At 37.2% G+C, this 26514-nt stretch overlaps 2 protein-coding genes across 3 annotated transcripts in view; both read left to right on the top strand.

Moving 5' to 3' along the window:
- Positions 1-7716: 7716 nt before the first annotated feature.
- LOC132094961 (probable G-protein coupled receptor 156) lies at positions 7717-17836 on the top strand. The gene is made up of 10 exons (XM_059499664.1): positions 7717-8072; positions 12538-12691; positions 13082-13209; positions 13317-13452; positions 13795-13905; positions 14000-14125; positions 14428-14523; positions 14605-14841; positions 15328-15489; positions 16459-17836. The coding sequence occupies exons 2-10, from the start codon at positions 12575-12577 to the stop codon at positions 17749-17751; spliced, it is 2406 nt and encodes an 801-aa protein (XP_059355647.1). The 5' UTR covers positions 7717-8072; positions 12538-12574; the 3' UTR covers positions 17752-17836.
- A 3841-nt stretch (positions 17837-21677) lies between these two features.
- Positions 21678-26514, top strand: part of LOC132094962 (glycogen synthase kinase-3 beta) — a 48269-nt gene continuing 43432 nt past the window's right edge. The window contains exon 1 of one of the 2 annotated variants that reach the window (XM_059499665.1): positions 21678-22547. In XM_059499665.1, the coding sequence (XP_059355648.1) occupies positions 22460-22547 (88 nt within the window). In that variant the 5' untranslated portion in view covers positions 21678-22459. The remainder of the gene's footprint in view (positions 22548-26514) is intronic. The other variant, XM_059499666.1, reaches the window with a different exon arrangement.

The following is a 26514-nucleotide window of genomic DNA, read 5'->3' on the forward strand; positions in this document are numbered from 1 at the left end:
TAGACATAAGTGCAGGTAAATTATGTGCAAATTTGAAATGTAGACTAAGGCCCAATCCCAATTCTATTTTATACCCCTTCCCCTACCCCTCCGCCTACCCCTTCTCCTTGTCCCTTAAAAACAGAGTGTCAAGGAGTAGGGGTGAAAATATTCCCCTAAGGATTGGGACACCACTACCATGACGTCACACGTCATCATTCATCGTCTAGCTCTTCCAATACACACATATACTGGTGTGCATTAGACCCTTTAATTAGCGTTCTGTATTGTTTTTTCAAACCTGCAGTAAAACTCATTCTGATTGTCTGCCAGTTGTTGATTCTCCACATGTCTCTGGTGGGACATGTAACATGCTGTCTGTATTTTGGCAGTTCACAGGAGAGATTTGCTTTATTAAAGTCCCCAATAATTATTAAAACAGAGTTTGGGTGTTGTTGTTCTGTCTCTGTGATCTGATCACTGAGTTTCAGAAAAGCTGAACTCACGTGCGCTTGCGGAGGAATGTAACCACTCACGAGAATGAACGAGCAAAACTTCCGCGGTGAATAGAATGGCTTGCAATCTTTAACACTTTTACATCTGTACACCATCTTTCGTTGATGTAAAAGCATGTCCCGCCACTGCACGATTACCCCATTGATTCTGCAACGTGACCTGCTCTGTACAGCTGGAAACTCAGCTGATTTAACGCCCTGTCCGGTATGGCGTCATTCAGCCAGGTTTCCGTGAAACACAGGGCAGCAGAGTGTGAGAAATCCTTATTTTTGTCCTGGAAAGCAGGAGGAGTTTGTCTGTTTTGTTAGGTAGAGAGCGGAGGTTCACCAGGTGGATGCTAGGCAACGGCATTCAAAATCGGCACTTTTGTCCAGCAAAACATCAGAATAGTTGAAAACTAGTAATATATATTGCCAGATGTCCAGCAATTTGCTGTTAAAGGGTGAACTATCCCTTTATGAATGCATTTGTCAAAGTCTGCTTTGTCAATTCTTCCACATGTATAGCAAATACATACAGAGAATTGAAATTGCGTCAGAGGATCAGAGTTCAGTGGTGCATGGGGAAAAAGAGGGGAGAGGGGGCAAGGTCAGGTGGGAGTTCAGCTTCCTGACAGCCTAATGAATAAAGCTGTCCTTCAGTCTGCTGGTCCTGGCCTGGAGACTCCGCAGTCTCCTCCCTGATGGCAGCAGACTAAACAAGGGGAGAGAGACACCAACGATCTTCTCAGCTGCTCTCACTATGCGTTGAAGGGTCTTCCGGCAGGACATGTTGCAGGCTCCATACCACACACTGATGCTGCTAGTCAGGATGCTCTCAATGGTGCCTCTGTAGAAGGTGCACATGATGGGGGGCGGGGCTCTGGCTCTCCTCAGTTTGTGGGAGAAGTTAGATGCTGCTGTGCTAACTTGACCAGTGCCAACTGACTGTTTTCAGTGCAGAAAAGATCCTCTGTGATGTGCACACCCAGGAACTTGGTGTTGCTCACTTTCTCCACAGTCGCAGCATTGACAGTCAGAGTGCGCACTCTCCTGAAATCAACAACAATCTCCTTCGACTTCTCCACATTCAGAGAGAGATTGTTGTCACTGCACCAACCTGCCAGGTGGCTCACTTCACTCCTGTAGTTTGTCTCTGTTGCTAATGAGACCCACCACAGTCGTGTCATCTGCAGACTTAATGAAGAGGTTGCAGTTGTGTGACGGAGTTCAGTCCTGGGTCAGCAGAGTGAAGGAGAGGGGGCTTAGCACAAATCCTTGGGGGGACCCAGTGTTCAGTGTGATGGTGCTGGAAGTGTTGATTAATTGAACTTACTGTACAGCACTTTGGTCAACTTAGTTGTTTTATTAGGTGCTTTATAAATAAAGCTGGAGTTAGAGTTGGAGTTTACCTTGCAGTTCATGGCAGTGCCATAAAGCACATCCTGCTTCACCACACCTTGGCCTCGGCCACTGAGGTCATCATTAGCTCTTCTGCTGTTCCACCTCTAACACACACCAAGATATTGCAGAAGAAAACATGGTTTTCCTCCTGCCAGCCCACGATCAATGAGGTTGGTGGTCTAGTGAATGGACATTTGCTCAACGCCTGCAGTCCAGCCCAAAAGATGGCAGAGACCATGTTCATTTTACCACAGGAGGATCAAGTTGGATCAACTTCTTGTAAAAAAACTTTGGTTACCTAACCTAATCCTAACCATAAGGTGTGAAAACCTTATTCTTTTTTACCCCCAATTTTTTAAACCGTGAGCATAATTTAATAACACTAAAACAAGGGAGCAAATTAGTACAACATAGCCACAATTTAACTGAAACGAGGGATTATTTTAATAAAATGTGGCCATACATTAATAAGTCATGAGAATTAATTTGTAACTCATTGCCAAGACACCTATTTCTTCTTCAACATGTTATATATCATCTTCCAGTCTCTTAATGAATACTTTTCATTTGTGATAATGTGGTCCTGATGCTTCTGTCTAATATTTTGTAAATGTATGAAGTTCTGAACATATTCAGCGTGATTACCTGTTGCTTCTGTAACCTCTAACTTCAGTTAAGAAAAATTTTTGGATTCAAGATATCATTGAAATTTAAATCTGTTTTATTTGGCGAGATTGATTCGCCTCAGAATCCTTTAGCCAGACACTTCTCAGTTCAGACGGTCGGGGATTTGGCCAGTGAATATACAGGACTGAGTTCTTGCATTTGCATATGAAAATCCCATCTCATCACTGCTACTGAATACAGAGGAACCTTCTTTTCACCTTCCAAATTAAAAGTTTTATTCTATACAAGACACTCTTTCTTTGAAGGAGAAAGGCCTGCATGGTAACACAAATTGATGCCACTCTTTTTCCACTTTATTTGGTCCTGCTTTCACTCTGAGGATTGTTTAAACCTTGATGGGCTTTGAGGGACAGATGTGTTATTTGTCTTGCAGCTTGTTTGACCACTTTTTAAACACTTGTTAGGAGCTCAAAGCCCTATGGCACCCTACTGACAGTGCACTGAAAGCTTCTCTCCTCACTTCACTGCATCTCAGTATATACTGTTCTGAGTTCTGAGATGAAGCTTTCTCATAGCATGCACATTTGCTTAATGCTAAAATGTATTAAAATGGTCCTTTTCACATCTTCCATCTCTTTTCTAGTTTCTGTTGCCTTGTGAGCAAACAATTCATGTTCATAGTGGAGTTCAGAAAAGCCTCTAAATGTCTTGCTACAAGTTTTGAGAATTTTTTATATATATATATATTTTGAGACAAATGATCAATCTTAAAGGGTTAGTTCACCCAATAAACAAAATTATGTCATTAATAACTCACTCTCGAGTCAAGAACCATTTCTGTCAGACGCATCCGATTTGTGAACCGAGGAGCTGATGATACTGCGCATGTGTGATTCAGCGTGAAGCAGACTGACACACAGAGCGTCTGAACCGAACTGATTCTTTTGGTGATTGATTCTGAACTGATTCTGTGCTAGTGTTATGAGCGCGGGTAAATCAAGGTGGGTGAATCAAGGGCAGTCATCGCAAATAACGTCATTAGCGCAAAAAGAACCGGTGAACCGTTTTCTTCAACCGGTTTATTGAATCGAACTCTCCGAAAGAACTACTGGTGATCTGAAAACCGATGCAACCAGTTCTTGACTCGAGAACGAGTCAATCTTTTGTTCGTTATCTGGCTCGGCTCGGTGTTCATCTTCAGTTCTCTCTTCACAGCAGTTCAGTCAGTGTACTGTTTGAGTAAATGAATTACTCCGCGATATTGGTTTATTTGAACTCAGAGGGAAAAAAGTTAACAGCTCCACACAGTCATTTGTGGATTAATGCTTATTGGAGGCGCGAACCGTTTAAAATGATTCAGTTCGATTTGGTGAACTGGATGAAGAAGATCCGGTTACATCGAATGATTCGTTTGCGAACCGGATATCACTAAACTGCAGTGTTTTGAAATCTCACAATAGACACGGAAGAGAAGACAATGCTGAATAAAGTTGTAGTTTTTGCTATTTTTGGACCAAAATGTATTTTCGATGCTTCAAAAAATTCTAACTGACCCTCTGATGTCACATGCACTACTTTGATGATGTTTTTCTTACCTTTCTGGACATGGACAGTAAAATATTCACACATTTTCAATGGAGGGACTGAGAGCTCTCGGACTAAATCTAAAATATCTTAAACTTTGTTCCGAAGATGAACGGAGGTCTCACGGGTTTGGAACGACATGAGGGTGAGTTATTAATGACATAATTTTGATTATTGGGTGAACTAACCCTTTAAGACCTATCAAAAGTTATAGAGATGTACTTTGGGTAAGCTTCCTGGACTTTATTGCATTACGACCATCTAATATATTATTATTTCTTGCAATTTTGATTTTATATGTTACAATTTTAAGTAAACATCATGCAAGTTTATACCTTGCAATTTGGACCTTCTTTCTCAGACTCTTAAGTTTATATCAATCCTAATTACTTCTCACAATTTCAAGTTTATAGCTTGCAATTCTGACCTTTTTTTCCTCTGAATTCTTTTTTTTAGTTTTTTTTTTAGAGTTTATATCTGTTTAAGGGGCATCTACATTTGTGAATGATTTTTTTTAATGCACCTCTAGCCTTTTATTTAATTTATATTTTATTTTAGTTATTTTTCTTTTTATTTCACTCTCACTTTTGTCTCACATTTTAAATGCATGGCTGTTTGGGGTATATTTTTTATATTTTGTCCTTGAACGGTCCCTCTAAACTGTAATCAGTTTTTTTCTAAATTGATTTGACTAATGTATGTCAGAGTTCTGAGGGCAGTTAATAAATTGTATCAGATATTTTGAAAAAAGGTAAAAAAAAAAATGTTTTTTTTTTTTTAATTAAACATTCATTGAGCTTCGTAATACATGCACAACATATTGAACACTCCGTATACTGTATGTGTGTAGTAGCTACCTAACCACAGGAATGTGCAAGCTGACTGCTGTGTGGGTGTCTGAGGTTTAGTCTTCACATAATGAGGGATAAATGCATTTTTCTGAGGAAAGATCAACTAAATCTACACTCTATAATTAAATAATTCAGAATCTTCCTCATACCAATTCATGCTGAAAAACAACTCCTGTGACACTGAAAAATGTGTGCGGCTGTTTTAAAAACAGAAAGCATGAGAACATATTGAATGTGTAAAGTTATTAAGCAATGGCTGAGGATGAGTTAGTAGTTGCACTTGGCAAGTGTGTGTGTACCTGTATAGCTGCAATTACTTGCAACTTGAGATGCATGAAAAACGCCAGGATGAAATTGAAGCATTCACATTTAAATGCTTGTAAGCTGAGAGCTATGAACAAAGTTTAGTGTTGTACAATGTCCAGTGCTCACTCTGTAGAGAATGTGCTGTTGTCGAGTGCACAGGACAGATCCTCATTCTGGAAAAACAGTCTTTAAACATGTTAGAATATGAGCCACATTCACGCAGCAGCATATGAGCATCCATAACCTGTCATTTTGGGCAGGACTGCCTGCCACAGGAGGTGAGTAATCGCTGTTTCATGACTAGAGTGGGTGGGTGGAACAAGGAACTATGTTCTTAGGATTATTCTGTGTGTTTTTTATTCTCTAAAATATTGACCTTTTATGAATTACCAAGGTAAGTGTTGTCATCATGCGTAAAGTCACCGGTGATTTCTTTGTGTATACAAGTTACATCTTGAAATCCAGCACAGCCATGAAGATATTTGTAGTGTGTTGTAATGACTTTTGACCAGGTCAAGTGGAATTATATTTTCTAATATATAAAGTAACCTCCACAGACAGAGATATCAAACATAGACTGCAATTAGGGCAATGCAAAGCTTTGTATACAGAGGTTTTATGGCTTTATACATTTTCAAGAAAAACAAAAACAGCGAGGAATGCAGTGTTAGAGCTATAGGTTCCTAGAGTTTTGACCAATAAATTTCAGTTAATTTTCATTACGTTTCCTTGAGTTTTTATGTGATTTTTGATAATAATTTTACAGATTCATCATTTTGAATGCTTCGTTTGAAAAGAGCAATTTGCCCACCCCCTTTAGAAAAACCTATATGGCTTATAAACAACCTTTACACAACACAAAATCAGTATCTAGCCAATGAAATATGTGGTTTTAGTTGCTTTTACATCTTATAGAGCACAATATAGAAAATGCAGCCCATCTAATCATTATTTTCTATAGGCTATTATGTCCAAATTATTTTTTTTAAATATCTTAGTTCTTTTTTTTACAGGTTTTCCATGACCTTGGGAATCATGTAAATCCAGCTATTAAATGCATGTTTATTGATTCTTTTTCTGAAGAAAATCTTGAAAGTGTTCATCTGACTATGTAGCTTTGTATGCTGTTTTAAAGCGCAAAGTTTTTCTAAATTAGTGCAGCTATCACTGGCCATATGCTGTTGTTATTGGGCATACTGACTATACACCATCTCCTCTTTCCTCACTCCGTAACTGAGTAGACAGCCATATACTGTGGCCCCATGTGGATGAAAAATTTAGCAGGTCTTTGCAATATGAGCCTGGAAGCCCAAGAAAGAACTTAACAGTCCGAGAACCTCCAGTACTAGAAAAGAGACGAGGAGATCTCTAAACCATTTAATGTCTGATGCCAGCCTGCACATCGAGGATTCAAATTCTACCCAATAGTTCAACCATATTTATCACAAAATCCATTTTCCTTAATATAGTTGGATTAAAAATTTAGTTTAAATTAATATTATTTAAATAAGAGGAACAGTTTAAATATTGTGCCCAATTTGATATTGCTTTTAAATGTTTTAACCTCATTTCAGGCGTCTGTGTTTGAATTTGACTGTGTATGAGTCTGACAGCTACATCTGCTGGTGACCATCACAACTGACGCTGACAGAAACACGAGGTGCTCTACATTTCTAAAATAATAAAATGTAATAATTATATTTAAAAAACGTAACAGACAATTGCATTGCATGTGATTTTTAGTAGCAAAACTGGCCCATGGAATATGATAACGGAACTAAAAGGACTAGTTTATACTGTAGGCTACTGTTGTTTGACTAAAGAAACAAAAAGCACCCAACAGTTTTTTTTTCTTTTTTTTTCATTCCTTTCCAAGGCAAAGCTAAACGCATGACGAGACTCACACAATAAACTTGTGAAGTTGTAATAACCTCTTATGGTTCTTATTGCGTATTGAGTTTCTGTGAGTTATTATATGCGCGTCACCGACTCACCAAGCCCCCAAATCATCAGTCCGCTAGTAAAAAAAAAAAAAAAAGAAAAACAATAGGACAGAAAAGAAAAGAAAAAGTCTGCTTTGCTACCATGCATGGTCTCGCTACTGCGTAATGGAGCAAGTGAGATAAACAGGGCTGTATTTCTTTCCACTGAAGTGTATAATGATATTTTTTGTTTTTATGATTAGCTACTCCAGAGTCCACCCTATCCCAAACGCCGCCCTGTCCCACGAGACCCCCAGTTAAATCAACTAACACACGTTATGAGAAGTCAGAAAACAATGAACTCTGCAGCTGCTATCTTCTTTTAAGCTGGATAAAGTGCAAAAGTAGTAGGCTAACTGAGTAGTAATCTCGTTTTATAACATTAAAATGTATAAACATTGCATTGCACAAAATAGCCTAGTAACAAAATCAGTGCAATTTTAATGTAAAAAATAGCTAGCATATAAAAAATAAAAAAAAGTTAACATGAATTCATAAGAGTAGCCTACACCTATTCCAAAGTAAAAGTAATTAGGCACAACCTAGCGTATCCAGTTTTTATAGTGCACTTCCAGAAGGAGTTTTCTCCCTCCCTCTCTCCCAGCCTCCTCCTCTCTTTCTGTGCCTGACTCAGTCCTCTCCCTCTCAGTGTTTCTGGAGTTCATTCACTTTGCTGTTCATCCTTGATGGAACAGACTACAAAAACTCTAAACTCCAGACCGAGTCTTCGGATCACCCCTGACTTCTTTCGCTGCGGTGATGACGATGATGATCGTTTGTGATGTTTGTACCGGACCGCTCGAGGATATCGGGACTGGAGCACCTTTCATTCACATGGATCACAGGTTTGCTCAATTCCGTTTCCCTAAAACGATTTCATGTTGCAGATGCTGCACCTAAATTTAACTGGAAATTTGTTTGTTTACAAAAACACGATTGTAATCCAGAGAAACGATGCAGGCCTATTTATAATAATTTAAATTAGGCTAAATAATAATAAAACAGCTGCATTAAATATTATTAATTAAGTGATTATATTGTTACTTAGGCTATTAATATTACTAGCCTATTTTATTTTTTTATTTAAGTTATGTATTTGGACGTCCCTAGTCGCATGCTTAAGAAAAACAAAACAAAGAAAGCTAAGTAAATTTAAGTTTCCTTATAAAACGAACGCAGTTAATATAATTGTAGTATTATATTTCGCGGTTTATTGTCGTCTTCTCAGTAGGCGTTGGGTCGAGGGGGGTAAACCAATAATAACTGGCATTCTTATACTGCTTGATCGGCTTAGATTAAATTGCTAAACGGATTAAAAGAGAGTGAGGGATTGTTCATATATGATCCTCAAATACACTAGCTGTGCTTTTCTGCAGTCATCAATGTCTCATTCACTTCTCTGAAGTCTGTACTTTATTCCAGAGCATGAGAAAAAAAAAAAAAAAAAAAGGTTAAACAGTACGCCTAGTTATTTACCTATAAATCCCAGGCCTACTGGGATGACTAAAACGAGAATCTGCATTTATTTCAAATACAAAACAGCTAAATACAGTGTTTAATCTTTCATGAGAGATAAGTGTACTTCAAAGGGGAATAAATCTGACACAGCCCTGTGTTTTCTCTAAGACAGACTCTAAGACAGTGTATATGTGTAGCTTGTGTTGAAGAGCAAAGCGGACATGACCTCTTTGTGCTAGTTATCCTGTCTTAACTGACCAGTCGTGAGCTAGTTATGAGACAGGCTCTGCTCTGTCTCTACACCATCTCCCCATTCTGAACTGAAGAGTGAAAAATGGTCGGAAATGCCTCTCTGTGCCGGTCGTGCCTGCAGGAAACTGTGAACTACAGATCTATATTGGGACAGATGACAATACAAGTTTAGGAAGGAACTACAGGAATTTGCAAACCACCCCGGACAAGAGATGTCACATGAATCTGACTGCGTAAGGCTTGCATGTTTAAACTCATCTGATGTTAAAAAAAAGATGTGGATTTAATGTGAATGCCAGATTTGTTTTGGCTGTTGCATTTGCAAAAGGAATTAAAGTTTTATAAAGTCAGCTGACTTTATAACGCATAGCCTTTTCAAAGTCATTGACACATAAATTCAAGTTTTAGCTCAGAAGATTTAATTTAAGTAACACTATAATGCCTAAACTAATGCTTTGATGATCTTGAACACCTAAAGACACAATCTAAAGTGCCAGAAAACTGCGTTGTAAAAATGCTTTGGCAGACAGATTGAAAACATGCTTCATATGGTGACATCTAAGTTAAAATATGTATTTAATTTAATTTAATACGGCTAAATCAATTCAAAAACATTAATTAAATTAAAATGTAATTAAATTTAATTTATGCATTTAGCAGACGCTTTTATCCAAAGCGACTTACAATGCATTCAGGCTATCAGTTTTTACCTATCATGTGTTCCCGGGGAATCGAACCCCCAACCTTACGCAATGCTCTACCAATTGAGCTACAGGAACACTAATTACAACAGTAATAACTAACAACAACTTGCTCACAGAAAGATGTGATAAACTTGGTGTGATATTAGATCTGTGACAAGACAAGTAGCCTAGATGGCAAATGCACTTTATGATATGTTGACATATATATTTTTCCATATTAATCAGTGCACGCTGCCTCCGTATTAAACAGCAGCTAGGTTGAGGCTCATCAGTCCGTGACTCATTTTGACTCATTAGTTCAAGTCTGCAAAGTTGCAACTAAGAATTCTTTCCTCTTGGACTCAATTCTCAGTCTCACATATCTTCTGAGACTAGCCTAGACCTGCATCACATGTTAAATTACACGTGTAGTTGCTTGAAAGATGCCTCCATATTAAAATACACAGCTGTAGCAAACTAACGTTACAGCTCTTGTTTCTTATTATGTTGAAACTGCGTATTGGTGTTGGATATATGCTAGTCGGGTTTGCATCAGTATATGAAAGTGATGAGTGTTGGGCGACTCTTAGATGACTACGTTTTCTCTTTTAAAAGTTCTGCTTTGACTTCATATTTCAGTCCCGCCGTGTTACAGCACAGGGTTTGTATCTGTCTGCTTCCTGAGACATTTGTTTGTTAGTAACCGTGTGTCTGTGAGGTGCTTGGAGATGTGCAAGCCCCTGAACAGACAGTCTTCAACCAGACGCTGTCACTCTCTGATAGACTCACAGAGCTCATGCAGTCACTGCTTCATTCACTCTGAAGCTCAGTCACACTTTCATGTGGGGCTTCAGGTCAGACTTTAAACATATTGACACAAATACAGTCTCTCAGATTCATTAGTGTATATCTTAGGTTCTGTAAACGGTCACCATTTCTGTATTTTCACCATTTTGAACACCTTTTACCTTCACTAGTTCATTTACCTTTACTACAGGTCCTGTAGTGTGACAAATGATGCTTTCACATTTGAATTACAAATATTCAATATACTGTATGATTTAAAAGTTTGGGGTCAGAAAGATTTTGTAAATGTTACTTTGCAAAACATCTCTTATGCTTACTAAGGCTGCATGTTTCTGACTAAAAATACAGTAAAAACTGTTATATTGTGTAAATTTCTTACCATATATATATATATATATATATATATATATATATATATAAAAAGAAAAAAAAAATGTATTTGAAATAAAAATATTTTGTTAAATTTTAAATGTCTTATTGTTACTTTTATAAAAATACCCACTGAACCTACTGAGAAGAAATATTAATGCCTTTCTATAAAATAAAATAAAATGTTACTGGCCTCCAAACTTTTTGTGTTGCTTAGTGTTTTTGAGGAACTGACACATTTCTTTAAGATTCTTTGATGAATCGAAAGTCCAAAAGAACAGCATTTATCTTAAATATAAATATTTTGTAACATTTAAATCTTATTGTTATTTTTTATTAAAATTGGTGTGATTTACAGAATAGAAGTATTAATAAATAATTTAACAAATAAATATATACACTAAGTTAGTTGTCCATGTGTCCATGTGGATTTAGTGTCTTGCTTGCTGCTCTTTAAACTTTGTGTTGTGGAGGAAAGCCTGAGCTTTTCCCTCCTTTTTTCATTATGGACTGAGTATCAACATGATTACAGTTTTTAAACTTCAGAGGTATAATTATGTAATGAAGAGGAGAATGAGCCTGTACTTTTTATGTTCTAATGTTAACCGTCACGTGGGAGGAACCTCTGTCTCTGTGCTCGGTTCACTGATCTCTTATATTCTTATATTAAATGTGCTCAGAACTGAATCTAGGCACAATAACATGCTTTAAACGAAAGTTTATACAGCTTCTTTATGGGAACTCAGAGATGCCTGGTATCAAAATATAATTAAACATAAGAAAAATAAAAAATCTTTTCTCATTTGTGTACACATTGTGGGGTTTGCAAACAGTGTTTTCTTTTCTAGATTTTTCAAATAATACAAACTTTAGATGCACTGACTATGTATATACTATATATCCGTCAAATGTATAAACTAAATTTTTCCATTTTGTGTTTTAGTAAAGTGTAAAAGCTTCAGTATATCTGTCAGATGTTTGTAGAACAAATCTCAAAAATCTGAAGGTGAACTGAAGAATTACTGTGATTATTATCAATACTATTTACACATAAATCAACTGGCTCTCTGGAATATTGTTCATTCCAATTCAGTCTTATTATTATTATTATTATATGAGGGTTGTATCTGTACTGTGCCTTACATCTCTCTAACAAATAGGAAAATATATAGTAAAAGTCATAAATTACCACAGATAATTTCATACTATTTTTCACAGTTTTACAAAGACAAATTGCCAAGACATGCTAAACTAAGAGTAACTATTTTATTCGATTTAATTTTGACTGTATTACAGACTGAAGACACTATGACAGCGCCATCATGTGTCTTCTACAGTGTACTTAAAATTAATCTTAGCATATTTTAATGCATAGTATATTTTAAATACATTTTCTTAAAGTATTTTTAAAATATTGTGGTATGTTTTTATAAAAACATATTTAAAAACAGTGATTTTAGAAAAATGACACAAATTAAAAATGACACAATTTGCACAATGAGCACAGAATGGCATATTTGACCAATCAGAATCAAGTATTCCACATCATTGTTTAACCCACACATTTGATACTTATGACTACACAACATTGAGTGTTCAATGTTTTATTTTTTTATATTTTTATAAATGTATCTTTTGTAAATTTTTATTCCTGTATTTATAGTGACAAAATATTAAATGCCTCTGCTGGTCAAGATCAGTGACTTGTTAGTTAAACAGTTGTCTGTTCTCTGTCCTTTAGGATGTGTGTATGAATTGAGATCGAGCTCAGGCCAGTGATGGAAGCAGGACTGAACTGCAGCTCTCACTGTGAGTCTGGCGTCTGCTTCATCTACCCCGGAGTGAACCTCCAGCAGGGCTGGGACGTCCTGCAGAGACTGTGTGCGCTCGCAGCGGTACATTCACACACTCACTCACTCACTCACCCCCATCCACCACTGCATACGCTCAGAGACAGTCACAATTACATTCACAAACAGTTCACACAAGCGATTCTATTTTGTATTTTTCTTATTTTGTTCTTTTGATTTAACAAAGAATCCAGAAAAGAAAATATCACAATTTCCACAAAAATATTAAGCGGCACAACTGTTTTTAACATAAGAATAAAAATAATAAATGTTTCCGGAGCAGGATCGTGTGACACTGACAATGTATAATATTGACAATATTACTGTCACTACTGTATTTTTGATCACATAAACGCAGTCATGGTGTGCATAAGAAACTTGAAAAAAGACAGTAGCGTATCCATTGATTATATTGTGCTGTTTGTCTGTGTCTAGCGGGGTGTGGATGCACAGAGTCCATCGCTGTCTCCTGCTCTTCGTGCTGCAGTCTGGACGCTGCTCTCTTGCGGGATTCTGCTTTCGCTCTTCTTCCTCATTTTCACGCTGCGCTTCAAAAACAACAGGTACACAGTCTCTTGATCTCAAAAATGACTTCGAACTCGTTTCTTGCTTTACAGGTGGTCTTTTTTTAGCCGGCAGCTTGAATTTTGATTGTGTACCTCTGACACAGGATAGTGAAGATGTCCAGTCCCAATCTGAATGTGCTGACTCTGTGTGGAAGTGTACTCACATACAGCAGCGGCTTCTTATTCGCCGTGGAGGAAAGAGCGCTGCTGTCAGGAGCAGGATCCAGAGCTGTCTTACAGGTAACAAACACACACACACACACACACACACACACACACACACAGAGTTATTTAGGTAGTCTGATGGAGTTGATGTTCAAAAACTAAGACCCTCTTCTCTAAGTACCTGCTTATAACAAAAGCAGCCCAGAATAAATAATATTTTACAATATATTAAAAATAGAAAACAGTTATTTTAAATTGATGAGAGATGAACAAATGTTTTTTTTTTGTCTTCATTGTGGATTTTAACAGGTTCCAAGTTTAGTTTAACAAAGAGTGTCATGATTTGTGTAGTTAAAAGCTGTTCTCGTGTTAAATGGTGTGAATCATTTTTCTGTACCATCTTAATTTCCATCTCAGGCGCGGATGTGGACACTGTGTATCGGCAGCTCTCTGGTGTTCGGCCCCATTCTTGGGAAAACATGGCGGCTCTACAGAGTGTTTACTCAGCGTGTGCCCGACAAGAGAGTGGTGAGCTGTGATATATGTTTGTGCATGAACAGGCTATGAATCGTTGCTTTATATCGCTGGCTTCACCATGGTGCTTTGTTCTCTTGTGTTTCAGATCATTAGAGACATCCAGCTGATGGGTTTGGTTGCTCTGCTGGTCCTAGTGGATGTAGTTGTTCTAGCAGCATGGGGTCTGACGGATCCGATTAAGTGCTCAAACTCTATCAGTGCTATGGTGAAGGTACATCCACTTTCACATATATCTGTCATCCTCAAAAATGGACAAAATAATTCACCACTATAGAAGTAGTCCACTGTGTGCTGTATTTTAAGCCTTCTTTATCATTATGTGATTGTTCGGTGTGAGGAAAAGCGCCTCATTTGGTCATTCTTAAAAGAAGGGAATTCATACTTAATTTTTTGAAGCTTCACAGCCATTGTTTTAATATAGAGGTATATGAAGAGCCATTAAAAGGATGACTGATACAAGCTCAAATCATTTATGGCATGTAAAGTATTTTGTGTTGTTTCTTTGTTTGTCAGGTTGTAGAAAGGGACGCATCCTACTCTCTGTCCCAGTTGGACTCCTGTTCTTCTCTCTACTCGGACCTGTGGGTAATCTTGCTCTCTGTGCTTAAGGTAAAATTCAGCTTGGCCTACATAGGAGTGAATTACATTACAGTTTAAATGCTTACACTGACTCTCTTTGCTCTTTTGCAGGGCAGTCTCCTCCTGTACGGCACATATCTTGCCGGCCTGACAAGCAATGTGAGCTTACCTCCAGTAAACCAATCTATGACCATCATAGGTGCTGTCTGTCTGGTCACCATGTCGAGCGCTGTGGCCGTACCTGTCTCTCTTCACCTGAACGCCTGGCCCAATGTGGTCTACAGTGTAGTGTCTGGAGCCATCTTCATCTGCACAATGGCCATCAATTGTCTACTGTTTGTCCCTCAAGTACGTCCCGATAAATTCACTGCCAATGTCTTGTGATTTGCAATCAAACTCTGAGTCAGTCTTTGTTTCTGGAGTTTCTAACTTAATCTAGAAGCTTATGTTGAGACACAAAAAAATCTATAAATCTAGCACAGGAGAGGCAGATCCTGGCGTAAGTCAAATGTGTTTACACAATGTGTCCTGTTCATACGGAGAGGACACTGCTAATGTTGGCTCTTTATGACTGTTTGGATTTTGGGTAATATTACCCCAGTTCATTGTGGATCGATCAGAACCAAAGAGTGTGTGGTTTAGGGTTAAAAGGCTGGCAAAAAGGGAAAACATTTGCTCAGTGAGAAATGATAATGCCTGATGAAAACACCCCCCCCCCCCCTCAAAAAAACCTGCACAATAATTAAATAATTCAGTAACTGAATATTTTATAATGTATATAATTTAAAACTCTTGCTGTAGCTACATCTTCATCATTGTTATTCCTCCCCCTAGCTGACCCAGTGGAGGCAGTTTGAAGAGGAGACAAACTCTCACCCCAGTCAAATGGCCAAATACTTCAGTAGTCCCAGCAAGACCACACACTCCATGTACAGCGAGGATGAGGTCTATTATCTACTTGGAGAAAATGACTCCATGAAAAGACTCATCAATGAGGTAACGATAATTATTACGTCTTCATTATTCGGAGCAAAGCTTTTCACTTCACTCTTGTTCCTTTTAGCATTTATAGCCTACACACCAAAAAATCTAGAGGGACATGTGCTATCCTGAAGCCCAAAGTAAACTTTGCTTATCCACATCCTCAGATGTATGTGTGATGTTATTTTCATCTTAAATGATTAGTTCACTTCCAGAATAAATATTTCCTGATAATTTACTCACCCCCATGTTATCCAAGATGTTTGTCTTTCTTCAGTCGAAAAAAAAAATTAAGGTTTTTGAGGAAAACCTTCCAGGATTTTTCTCCATTTATATATATGCTCATCTTGCACTAGCTCTGCAATGCGTGTCCGCGACTTCACGCATTAAGTAGTCAAACATTTGTGGTTAAAAAGTGTGTGTGTGTGTGTGTGTGTGTGTGTATGTATATATATTGTTGTTGTTGTTTTTTTGTTTGTTTGTTTTTTTACAAAATGACAGATCGTTTTGCCAAATAAGACCCTTATTTCTTGGCTGGGATTGTGTAGAGCACTTTGAATACATAATATTTTGTGTACATAGACAGACAGCCACAGACAGACAGACAGACAGACAGACAGATAAGAGGACTTGCATTTAGAGATAGGTCTTGGTTTAAATGATTTTTTTCAAGCCAACACAAAATCTCTGAGTTAATTTGATTACACTGCTCTGAGTAAAATGATGGAACTAGTTTTGTCCACACTGCGTTTACTGGATTGTGTGAGCGAGTGATGATGAATTCCAGCGTTGGGTGTGGATAGCAGTGTGTTTTGCGTCACTACCCCACGAATGAGGCTAGGTCCTTTGTTTTGCGTTTCCTCAAGCCATCGCTTTGTGATCTCACATCCTGTAAAATTGGCACCTAAACCATACACCTACTTAGTCGTTCTAGATAATGATGAAGTTTTAAACCTTTTTCCCATGTGTCCTCCATATTTGCAGAAGAATGCCGTTATTGATAGCCTACAGGAACAAGTGAACAATGCCAAGGACAAGCTGCTCAAACTGATGACTGCTAGCCACCCCTTCGACGAAGTAGAAATGGACTCCTCCAACACGAACCTCAACTCCACCTCCACCCAAACCACAGTGGTATCTCCTGATTCTCCAACACTAACGAAATACTCAGAAGTTGCTAACACCAGAGTTCTCTCTCCACCTCCCTATGTACCTCCTCCACCGATTCATGCTCACATTACCTCACAGCAAACATCCCCTGAAGGTGCAGTAGCTTCAGAAGTTCCTCTGTCTTCACCATCACACCTGAGGTATTCATCTCCTCAAGATGTCCCTTCTAATGAGGTCTCTTGGGCTGTAAGTCTGAATGAAAGCACAGAAGATCCATTTACAACTATGAACAATCTCAGAAACTCAGGTCTTGGAAAAGAGATTTCGGAGAAGCCACTAGATGGGTCTGTAGATCAAGACTATACAGCCCAGGGTTCCTCTCCACTTGGTCCCGCTCTATGTAGTTCACCTCAGGTAGAGTCTACAGTGCCATCGGCCTCTGTTGAGCTTCCTGCCATGTCACCAACAGGACGACTGGGTTTTGTAACCAATGAGCAGCTAGAGGAGATCTTGCAGGACCTGAGTGTGGATGCCATAAGCAACTCCGTCAAATCACCTGACCTCAATCCGGATGAACTGAACACGGCACTTTCACCTCAATCTCCTCTACAGTTCTTCTTCCCCACCATCTCACCCTATCTCATGCGTAAACGCAGACCTCCTTTTCACTCCTCGAGAGGTGGACCTCCCCCTTACTATTTTCCAGGCTCGGTTCCTCCAGGGCGCAGAAGGGCATCAGCACTAATGGACCATGAAAAGTTGAGGGACGATGGCTCTCAAAGACCTGACTTGTGGCATGAGGGAAGGAGGAGGAGAAGGGATGAAAAGGCACAGGCACGATGTGGCTCGGGACAGGAGAGTTGGGAATGTTCTTCTCACAAATGCTCCATAATGCCTTTCATGGGACAGGTTCCTCAGCCTGCCTCTGCTGGCCTGATAGAGGGGGTTAAACACTCAGAGGAGCCATATGACTACTCAGACTCTGACTCCAGCAGCTCAGAGGACTACTGTTACTACCAGCGGCCCTACTGCGGAGCCTGTCATCACCCCTACGACTCCACAGACAGCCTCACCTCAGGGACCTCTGACAGCGAGGATGAGGACTTCTACCACTCAGCACATCCGGTTGTGAACTTTAAAGTGGACGTTAAACCAACCTTTGTCTGAACAGACTGCACATCCACAAGTTGTATTTGACATGATGCTCTTTTTGTTTTGTTTGGACCTAATTAAATTATTCAGATATAGACTATCTGTTTGTGTGTGTGTGTGTGTGTGTGTTTTTTGAAAGAAGTCTCTTATGCTCAGCAGGGCTGCATTCTTTTGAAAAAATATTTTTAAACGTATTTATCAGAAATAGAATTCAAATAGTACTAATGTAATCAGTATATTAGAATGATTTCTGAAGGATCCTGTGTCACTGAAGACTGAAGTAATGCCTTCTGATAATTCAGCTTTGCCAACACAAGAATAAATTACATTTTAAAATATATTAAAATAGAAAACAATTAGACACATAGATTAATAAAAAAAATCCTATTCCGAACTTTTGACCAGTCTTTTACATTAAAAAATGCACTTAAATACACCTATTCTATGTAAAACTTATGTTTAATAAAATGTAATTATATTTTTTGGTGGTGTCTAAAGTAAAGAATATCTAATAGTCTTATTAATGGCAAAATTCGTTTAGAATTTTCTTTTAATTATTACTTAACTAAATCATAAAAATAGGAAAGGATATGACAGAGACAACTCTGTCAAGGTCAGTATTTATTATTATTTTTTAATTTTTAGTTCAGGTTTTCAGATGTCAAACTGAGTCTGGAATTATGTGTTTTTATTATTATTGTTATTATTAAAATATGTTTGGAAATTTTTATGTATACATATTCCGTTTACTTGATCACAACATTTTTTTGAGATTTTTAGCCATAAAATTTATATCATGCAAATGAAAATATCAATTATAATGTACTGGGTCATAAAAAATTAGGTTGGTGGTCTTGCTTACCTCTTTTCTGATTACATAACTAATGAAAATGAGCCATTTGAGTGAGTGGAGAGGGAAAGTGAGCCAATACCAACTTTGTTTACACTTATTTCTTCAATAAAGCTATTATTATTTAGTTTCAGGAATATCCATACTCTTTTTAAAAAATGTAATTCGAAACCATGGGTTATATGACTGATTTTTAAAATCCTAATTACGTTAATTTATTTAGAAACACTGTGCAGCTTAAAAGAGAGATTAAATCAGGAGGACATATTCCAATGCAAAAACTGTCAAAATGTACATGATCAAAATGAAAACAAACAGCTGTGAAGTTAGCTTTTAATTTGTTTTGTATTGCTTTTGAATTCTCATTATGTTCCTTGATCATTTAAAATAGCTCTTGGAGTCCTGTGCTATTAAAAAAGGCTATCATAGAAATCATATCTTTCCCATTGATAAATCCTTCTCTTGCAATATTAAAATGATTTATTTTGTGCTACATACATCTTTACACAGTCGTTGCTTTAGTTTAGTTAGTCTGTTTATAGTATTTATTTTTGGTTAGTCGTGTGTGTGTGTGTGTGTGTGTGTGTGTGTGTGTGGATTTTTTTATAAACAATAATGTTTACCAAGGCTATTATATATTTGTTTATCTCCTTATTTATCTAATTTAAACTCTAAAGAGGAAATATGACTAAAGAACCTGAGCAGCATGCATCATGTTATTTCTTCAAACAGAAACTGAATTATTTTTTGCATATATTGCATTTATGTAAATATTTTAGTGTATGTGAATGTGTTTATATCTCTGTGTCCCTCTTGTAAACGTTTTCTCTTTGAATAAGTTTTTTATGTAATCTCTCTTTGAAAGGACTGAGCATCTACAAATACATGAACATGATTGCATAAGCATACTGAGACTGAATGAAAGATGTGTTTATCATTGTTTGTGCATGTGAATAAAAGTGTGTACAACAGTATATACATCTGTGCATGTGTGCAAACACGCATCTAAACCTGCCCAAGGAAGAATTTGCATTAAGGAAAAAAGAAAACTGCAACTTGCATTACTTGCATCACTTGTTCTATTGCAGATGTAGGGCTATTTGTGAAACATCATTGTAAAATGTGCTCAAAGCAGGAAGATCACATCACAGAAAAGAGTGGTAGCAGAAAGTAGCACAGACATTGTGAAACATTCAGGATGTATACAGTAAAATGGTTGCAAATGAAACATTGCAATGTCGATCTAAACCACAATTATGTTGATGCCCGGGGGAAAGGGAGAATCTGCCCATCTATAAAATGTAAATAAGCAATTATGTTAGATGCAATGTTATGCAAGCCCACTGCAGGAATGTGCAATCATTTTTAGCTGAAACATTATTGTGTTATGTACATCATCCTTGCACTAGAATATTTATACTTCCCTGCTGTAAAAGCAAAAAGTTAAATAACAACCTTCTAACACTTTTCTAACGCATAAGCCGTCAGATTCAAAAAGAAAAAAATTAATAGCAGAGAACTTATTTAGCAATGCCCCAGTAAATAGTTTTCCTGATTGTACACCAGTCAAAGGACAAAGCCAACATGGTACGATCGTCATTAATCAAATTCAGTATTTACTATAAAAGTATAATGAAATTACCAAACTCATACTCAAAACTCAGCTATTGATAAACCATTAATTTAAGCCTTTAAAACTGCCCTACATCTGTAATGTCAGACAGTGTGAACAGAACATGTTTTAGGTGTTCCATGAAAATGCAAATGGAACTGCTTTTAAGTAAAAGCCAGACAAACTTGTAAATGACATAGCAGTATTTTAACCAGAGCAATAGTAAAAGATCACAGTAATTCTGCTGTCTTAGCATTGTGCCGTTACAGCATCCCCTCTCTTTCAGCACAAGATGCACATTCACTGCCAGACAACAGTCTTGCTGACCCAAGAATACCTACTGGACAAAAAGGAGTATAATTTGGACGAAAATTATTTTGTCTTTCGGGTTAGAAAATTATTTAGTAGGATTGTAAAATAGTGTTGCAAAGGAAAGGCTATTAAGGTTCTAACTTTGAAGTAGCTACACATTCAATTCTACATGAAACTGCAATGACTTTTTATTATTATTATTATTGTATCCTTTTTAATTCTCCTGTGTAAATATACAAGTTAAAATACATAAAGTGGCTGAGCTTGAATCTCATTTAATACTATACTCTTTTAATAAAATATTTAACTTAGAAAATATGATTTTTTATAGCTAAAAAGGCCATACATTAAAAATACTATAGTAATTTATAGTAAATACTATAGTGTTTTTTTTAACCATATTTAGTGTATACGTGTATAAGTGTATACTGTATATTATAGTATTTACAACACTTTGTTAACAGCATACTATAGTATTAACTATGTGAACTGATAAATTAAATACTGTAATACTTTGTTTTTTACTAGAGTAAACTGTAGTGTATAATATATTAGTCATTTATTTTTTATTACAATAATATTATTACCACAGCAAATTTAATATTACCACAACGAATTAATTCAAGTAAGTTATAGTATAGTTAAAAAACACTATACTATAAATTACTTAAGTATTTTTTCATGTGGGTAGACACATTACGCTGACACGCTAATTAAGTAATTATAATAAAAAAATAGATGTGAGTGATTTGAAAACGACACTGTACCAATGGCGCGGAATAGATTGACTCATGATGTCTATGGATTGACTAGCAACAGTGCAGCCTGGTTACTTTTGCGCCGTTGGTGCTTCTTCACGATTGGTCCGTTTCTTTTCCTCGGTTGCGCTTATTGGGTGATTTCACAATCAGTCGTTCCACGCGCCCGCGTCGATTTCAGCGCGTCATCCACGGCTGCAGAACCCTGACAGATTGGGAAATTACGCCATGTGTTCTGCGGACAAAAGCATTCGATTGGCTGAGTGTATCGCCAACGCCCCGCCCATCCGTAAGGAACGCCGCCGGATTGGCTGGCTCAGACCTCCCCAGGCCTTCCTGCGCGTTCACATTTTTCCGATTCCTGACGCAGCGGTGTGGCGTAACCCCATCTGTGCTCCCGTTCAACTCTATCACAACTCTTGCGCACACAGCGCAGTTTACGTTCTTCGGTCTGAGTGACAAAGAGAACGAGCACAGACCGACGGAGAAGAAATAAAAAAGGACATTTCTGAATTACCGTGAGGTTTCTGATACACCGTTTCCTTTCGGAACCGCGCGTTTGGGCTCGTTTCTTGCATCACCCGTGTATATTTTGGATTTCTTATTTGTTCCTCCGTGTGCATGGAGTTAAGTGGGTCGAGGAGGATAGCAGTCTTGAAATTGGGCAATTGGGAAATTCTCAGTATCGTTGGTTAGAGCAAGGAAGCCGCCATGGCTGGTGCCACAGAATCGCTGGGTCTCCACCTCAGTATATGAAAAATACTGAATGGTGATGAAAAACCACTTAAGTTTCTCAGCGTCGTGAGGGTATTTTAGACACGGACTGTGTTGTTTGTGTAAATCTCTGTTCCAGTCAGAGAGAAAACAAGAGACGAGGATCGGTGGGTTTTTGTTTCGAGGGAAACTGGGAAGAGGCCAATTTCATGATCCTTAATTCACGAGCGAATTTATCTGAGATTTCATCCCTGAAGACGACACCGATAGCCACAGAAAAGCGACCCCGAGGAAAATGATCTGAAAGCACATGAGAGCTCACTGAAGAAACCGATCGCGGACGGCCGGGTTGCTTTCGCACCGTTTTCCTTATTATTTAAGTCGGAGGAGAACTGTTTGCCGTGGGTCGAAACGGATTTGTTCAAGACAACCGAGCGTATTTTACTCTGAGAGACGCGTGGGATCTCGGATCGGAAAATGTCTGGTCGGCCCAGAACCACCTCCTTCGCAGAGAGCTGCAAGCCAGTGCCGCAGCCGTCGGGATTCGGCAGCATGAAAGTCAGCAGTAAGTATGATCTTCGGACACCGGGAAATCTGCTTTTAGGGCTTTGGCGAGGCCACGCGTGCTGTTGACCGAGCCTGGTCGCTTTAATACGCGAGAGTGGCGCATCGACCGAGTCGGGCACATGAGCTGAGGTTTGAGTGCCTTCGAGTGTCACCTTTGGGTGAAATACGACGTGCCCCAATTTAAATCGGTGCTTTACCCCACAGCTGAGCCGAGACCGGGCCCCGCCGTGGGTTAAACGGAAAGATGACTGCCACTGGTTCAGGGCAGGGTTGGTGGCGAGGGAACTTTTTTCTGTGCGTTTTAATGTTAAGAAGGTCTAAAGGAGTCTGGAGATGAACAGCCACGGAGTTGAGGCTGTAGTTAACCCTCTGACAGCAGCTCGCCATGATACCATTTTCTTTTTTTAAATTGGCATCTGTTTTATATTTGTTACTTTTCTCATTACAAGTCACCCAGTATGGCAGCCTTCGACAGCTTATTTGTAAGGACTGAAGTATTTACTAGCATGTTTTGATGTTTTCTAGTATTTTTCAAAATTAAGCAATCCAATAATAACTAGTAACTTTTTTTTAGTTTAATATCTATGTAGTTATAGCCATACTAGTAATTACAGTAATGGTATTGGTAACATATTGTAGATTTTATAATTTTATCAGCTTTATCTGCTTGCCTCCAACTACTATGTGGTCCAGTTATTGCTGTATTTTTTGTGTTTTGGAGATATTAGTAACTATGACAGATGTCACTAGTAACAATTCTTATTTATTTTTTATGTTTTACACTTCTTGTATAAAATGGCTAGTTAGAATTGCTACTTTATAGTTACAATTTTTTAGAAAGTTTTAAATATTACTAGTAGTTTTGCAATATAGATCTAATTAACTGATACTGGTGTCTATTCTAATTATCATTATAAAACCTGGAAAAGATACTAGATTTCAGTAGTTATGACTAACTAAATAAGTACTAGTAATTAATAGGGTATTAATAGGATGGGTGATATGAATGTAATTGACACATCATGAGTATAGTTTTACTGTAACCAGAGGTGGGTAGAGTACCCAAAAACTACAAAAGTAAAAGTACTTATAGAAATAATTTACGCAAGTAAAAGTACTAGTCTGAATAGTTACTTGAGTAAGAGTAAAAAAAGTATCGGATAAAAAATCTACTCAATTAGTTAGTTACTAGTTACTTTGGGTCATATATACTGAGCCTATTTTTATTTAGATATATAGATAAAATGTATGTATTGTATGTATGTGTCTGTGTATAAATATATATATATTCATCAGCCTTTACTCAAGTCTTCATTGTCACATAATCCTTCAGAAATCATTCCAATATGTTGATTTACCATCAATGATGTTCTTTTTATCTTTCTATTCATCAAATAATCCTAAACAAAATGTCACGGGTTCCAAAAAAATATTAAGCACCAAAACAAAAAAGTAATAAATCAATATTTTAGAATTATATTTTGAAGGATCATAACTCTGAAAACTGGAGTAACAGCTGATGAAAATTCGGATTTGCATCACGAAATAAATTATATTTTAAAGTATGTATTATATATGTATAAATAACCTTTGACACAGAGAAGAGAGAAAACTCCTCACATGACCGCTAAGTTACCGAACGATAACATAACATAACGAACCAAATGCACATTGACGGATCTTCTTCTGTCTGCTCGCAGAAGTATATTTCTGCAAGCGTAAATATTGTGGAAATATCATAATAAATTGTGTCTAGGCATATGGGGGTCGTCATGTGACACAGCAGCCACAACAGCATATAGGCAAATTATTAAGCATTATTATTATTATTTTTTTCATTTTTATTAGAAACATTCCCAGACACATGAACTATATAATGAAATATCTCGATTCTCACTTTTCATAGATTGTTAATAATGATAATATGCGATGGTCAAAGTAGCCTAATTATGTAATTTATTATAAAACCCTGTCTGTTTACTTAATTAACAGATATAGGTGTCATGCCATAACATATTTTTAATACGACTGACTTTATATTAAATGTGAATGTAAATGTATTTTAGCGATGACTCATATCCTTTGATTGGTTGCATTCAAAAGCTCAACAGAATCGTGTGTGATTGGTTATAATGTGCAGCGTTTTAAAAACACATCTATCTCTGGCTCAGTGCCAGCCAGCGAACACAGATCTGAATTTAGCAGCTGATGATATGACTCACTGAGCGTTCTCACGCCGATGTGATTGTGTTAATATTAATAAAATATTAATCAGCTATTTTTTGTCTTTTGGAAACTGCATTCAACTTGGCTCCCTTCTAAGTCACACTAACAACAAACTAATGTCACAGTGGTATCGTGTACTGTAATCGAGTTATACCTATATAAAGTTATACCTGTCGAACCGTAGACAGCGCATGTGGTGTTCATCTAATAAAGATCTTCGTCGCTAGCAAATAAAAGACTTTGCACATTGCTTTCAATTCAGTGCAGTTCCATAGCCACCTCTTCAACGCTCTTTCTGTTCTTAAATGTTACAACTCTGAGTGAACCGCTTCAGACGCTCAGCGCATGCGGCAGGAAACTGAACGAATCATTCAAACTGATTCATGAACCAATTCACTCATTTGCCAATTGGTTTGATCAAGCCTTTGAACAAAATTGACTCAAAAGAATGAATCATTCGCGAATGAGCATCGCTCATTGTCCAGAGAAAAGTAGACGACGTGTTTGGAATAATTTGAAGCATTTCTAACATTTATTGCATTAAGATAAAGTAACGAGAGGAGCGTCACCCACAGTAATGAAGTAAAAGTAATTATTTTTTCCAAAAAATTTACTCAAGTAAGAGTAAAAGTACCCATCTTTAAATATCCTCAAAAAAGTATTAGTTACCCAAAAATATACTCAAGTAAATGAAACGAAGTAAATGTAACGAAGTAAAAGTAACTCGTTACTAATCTGACTGTAACTATATATTATAACATTTCTTTTGTTAGTATTTGCCTAGTTTCTATAATGTACAATTTTTAAATGTCACTACATTGCAACGTTACTTGTATTGAAAACATTTGGGATTGTCACAATTAGCGAAGAAAAAAAAATACTAATGAATATGTATCAGTTAGTAATTAAAAAGATACTAGCCATAATTTTAATAAGGTATTATTGAATTTTGTTCTTGTAATTAAAAAAAAAGTAGCAGTAAAATAAGTTATTTTAAAATTGTTGCTCTCCTGATCCTGTGGCCCTTTAGAAGGGTTCCTACCTTTCATCCTAGTAGTTATAGCAAGCAGTGATCTGGACACAACTTTGTAACAAAATAAATCACATGGTCTCGTCATATGTCTATATTAATCATAATATTATTATTTTAAAGAGTATTTATTTAGCTGTGCAGACCCAGCACACTCCAGCTCACCCTTAACACCCTTAATTCACAGTTTCATTACCTTTCTTACTTTGTACAATGCTTGAACTTTTTATTGATTGATTGATTATTTTTATATATTTGTTTAAAACTACCAGTACATAAGTACCAGTTATTATATAAAATATATGTAATGTTTTAATAAAAGTGCTTTTAAGGGGCCAGATTGAAAACACTGGAAGTTTCCTTTTTAAATCGGGTTGGTGGTTGTTTAGCCAATCTCCTAAAGCTACACAGTTGACCCAAAAATGTTCACAAGCAGGAATCATCAGTAACATATAAATAGCTAATTTTAGTTTACCTCAACCGACATTGCAGCCTTAATATGATGGATGTTGTTGTTATGGTCCTATAGTTGTGCCATCTGTTTTCAGACAGATGCCTTTTTGTCCCCTCTTCTGTCATAGTAATAGAGATGGGAATGTGCCCATTCAGATGTATTTTTTCATACCTTATTGCTATATGTCCAGCATTACAATTTTGTGCATTCACAGTGTAACAATAGCTAGTTATTTTGAGATGTAATGTAGTATTG

This window comes from Carassius carassius, chromosome 19 (assembly GCF_963082965.1).
Source record: "Carassius carassius chromosome 19, fCarCar2.1, whole genome shotgun sequence".
Lineage (NCBI taxonomy): Eukaryota > Metazoa > Chordata > Actinopteri > Cypriniformes > Cyprinidae > Carassius > Carassius carassius.

Coding starts and splice junctions, on each gene's coding strand:
- LOC132094961 (XM_059499664.1), top strand. CDS start 12,575: ATGGAAGCAGGACTGAACTGCAGCTCTCACTGTGAGTCTGGCGTCTGC. Junction 12,692..13,081: donor GACTGTGTGCGCTCGCAGCG/GTACATTCACAC, acceptor GTCTGTGTCTAG/CGGGGTGTGGATGCACAGAG. Junction 14,842..15,327: donor GTCTACTGTTTGTCCCTCAA/GTACGTCCCGAT, acceptor TCCTCCCCCTAG/CTGACCCAGTGGAGGCAGTT.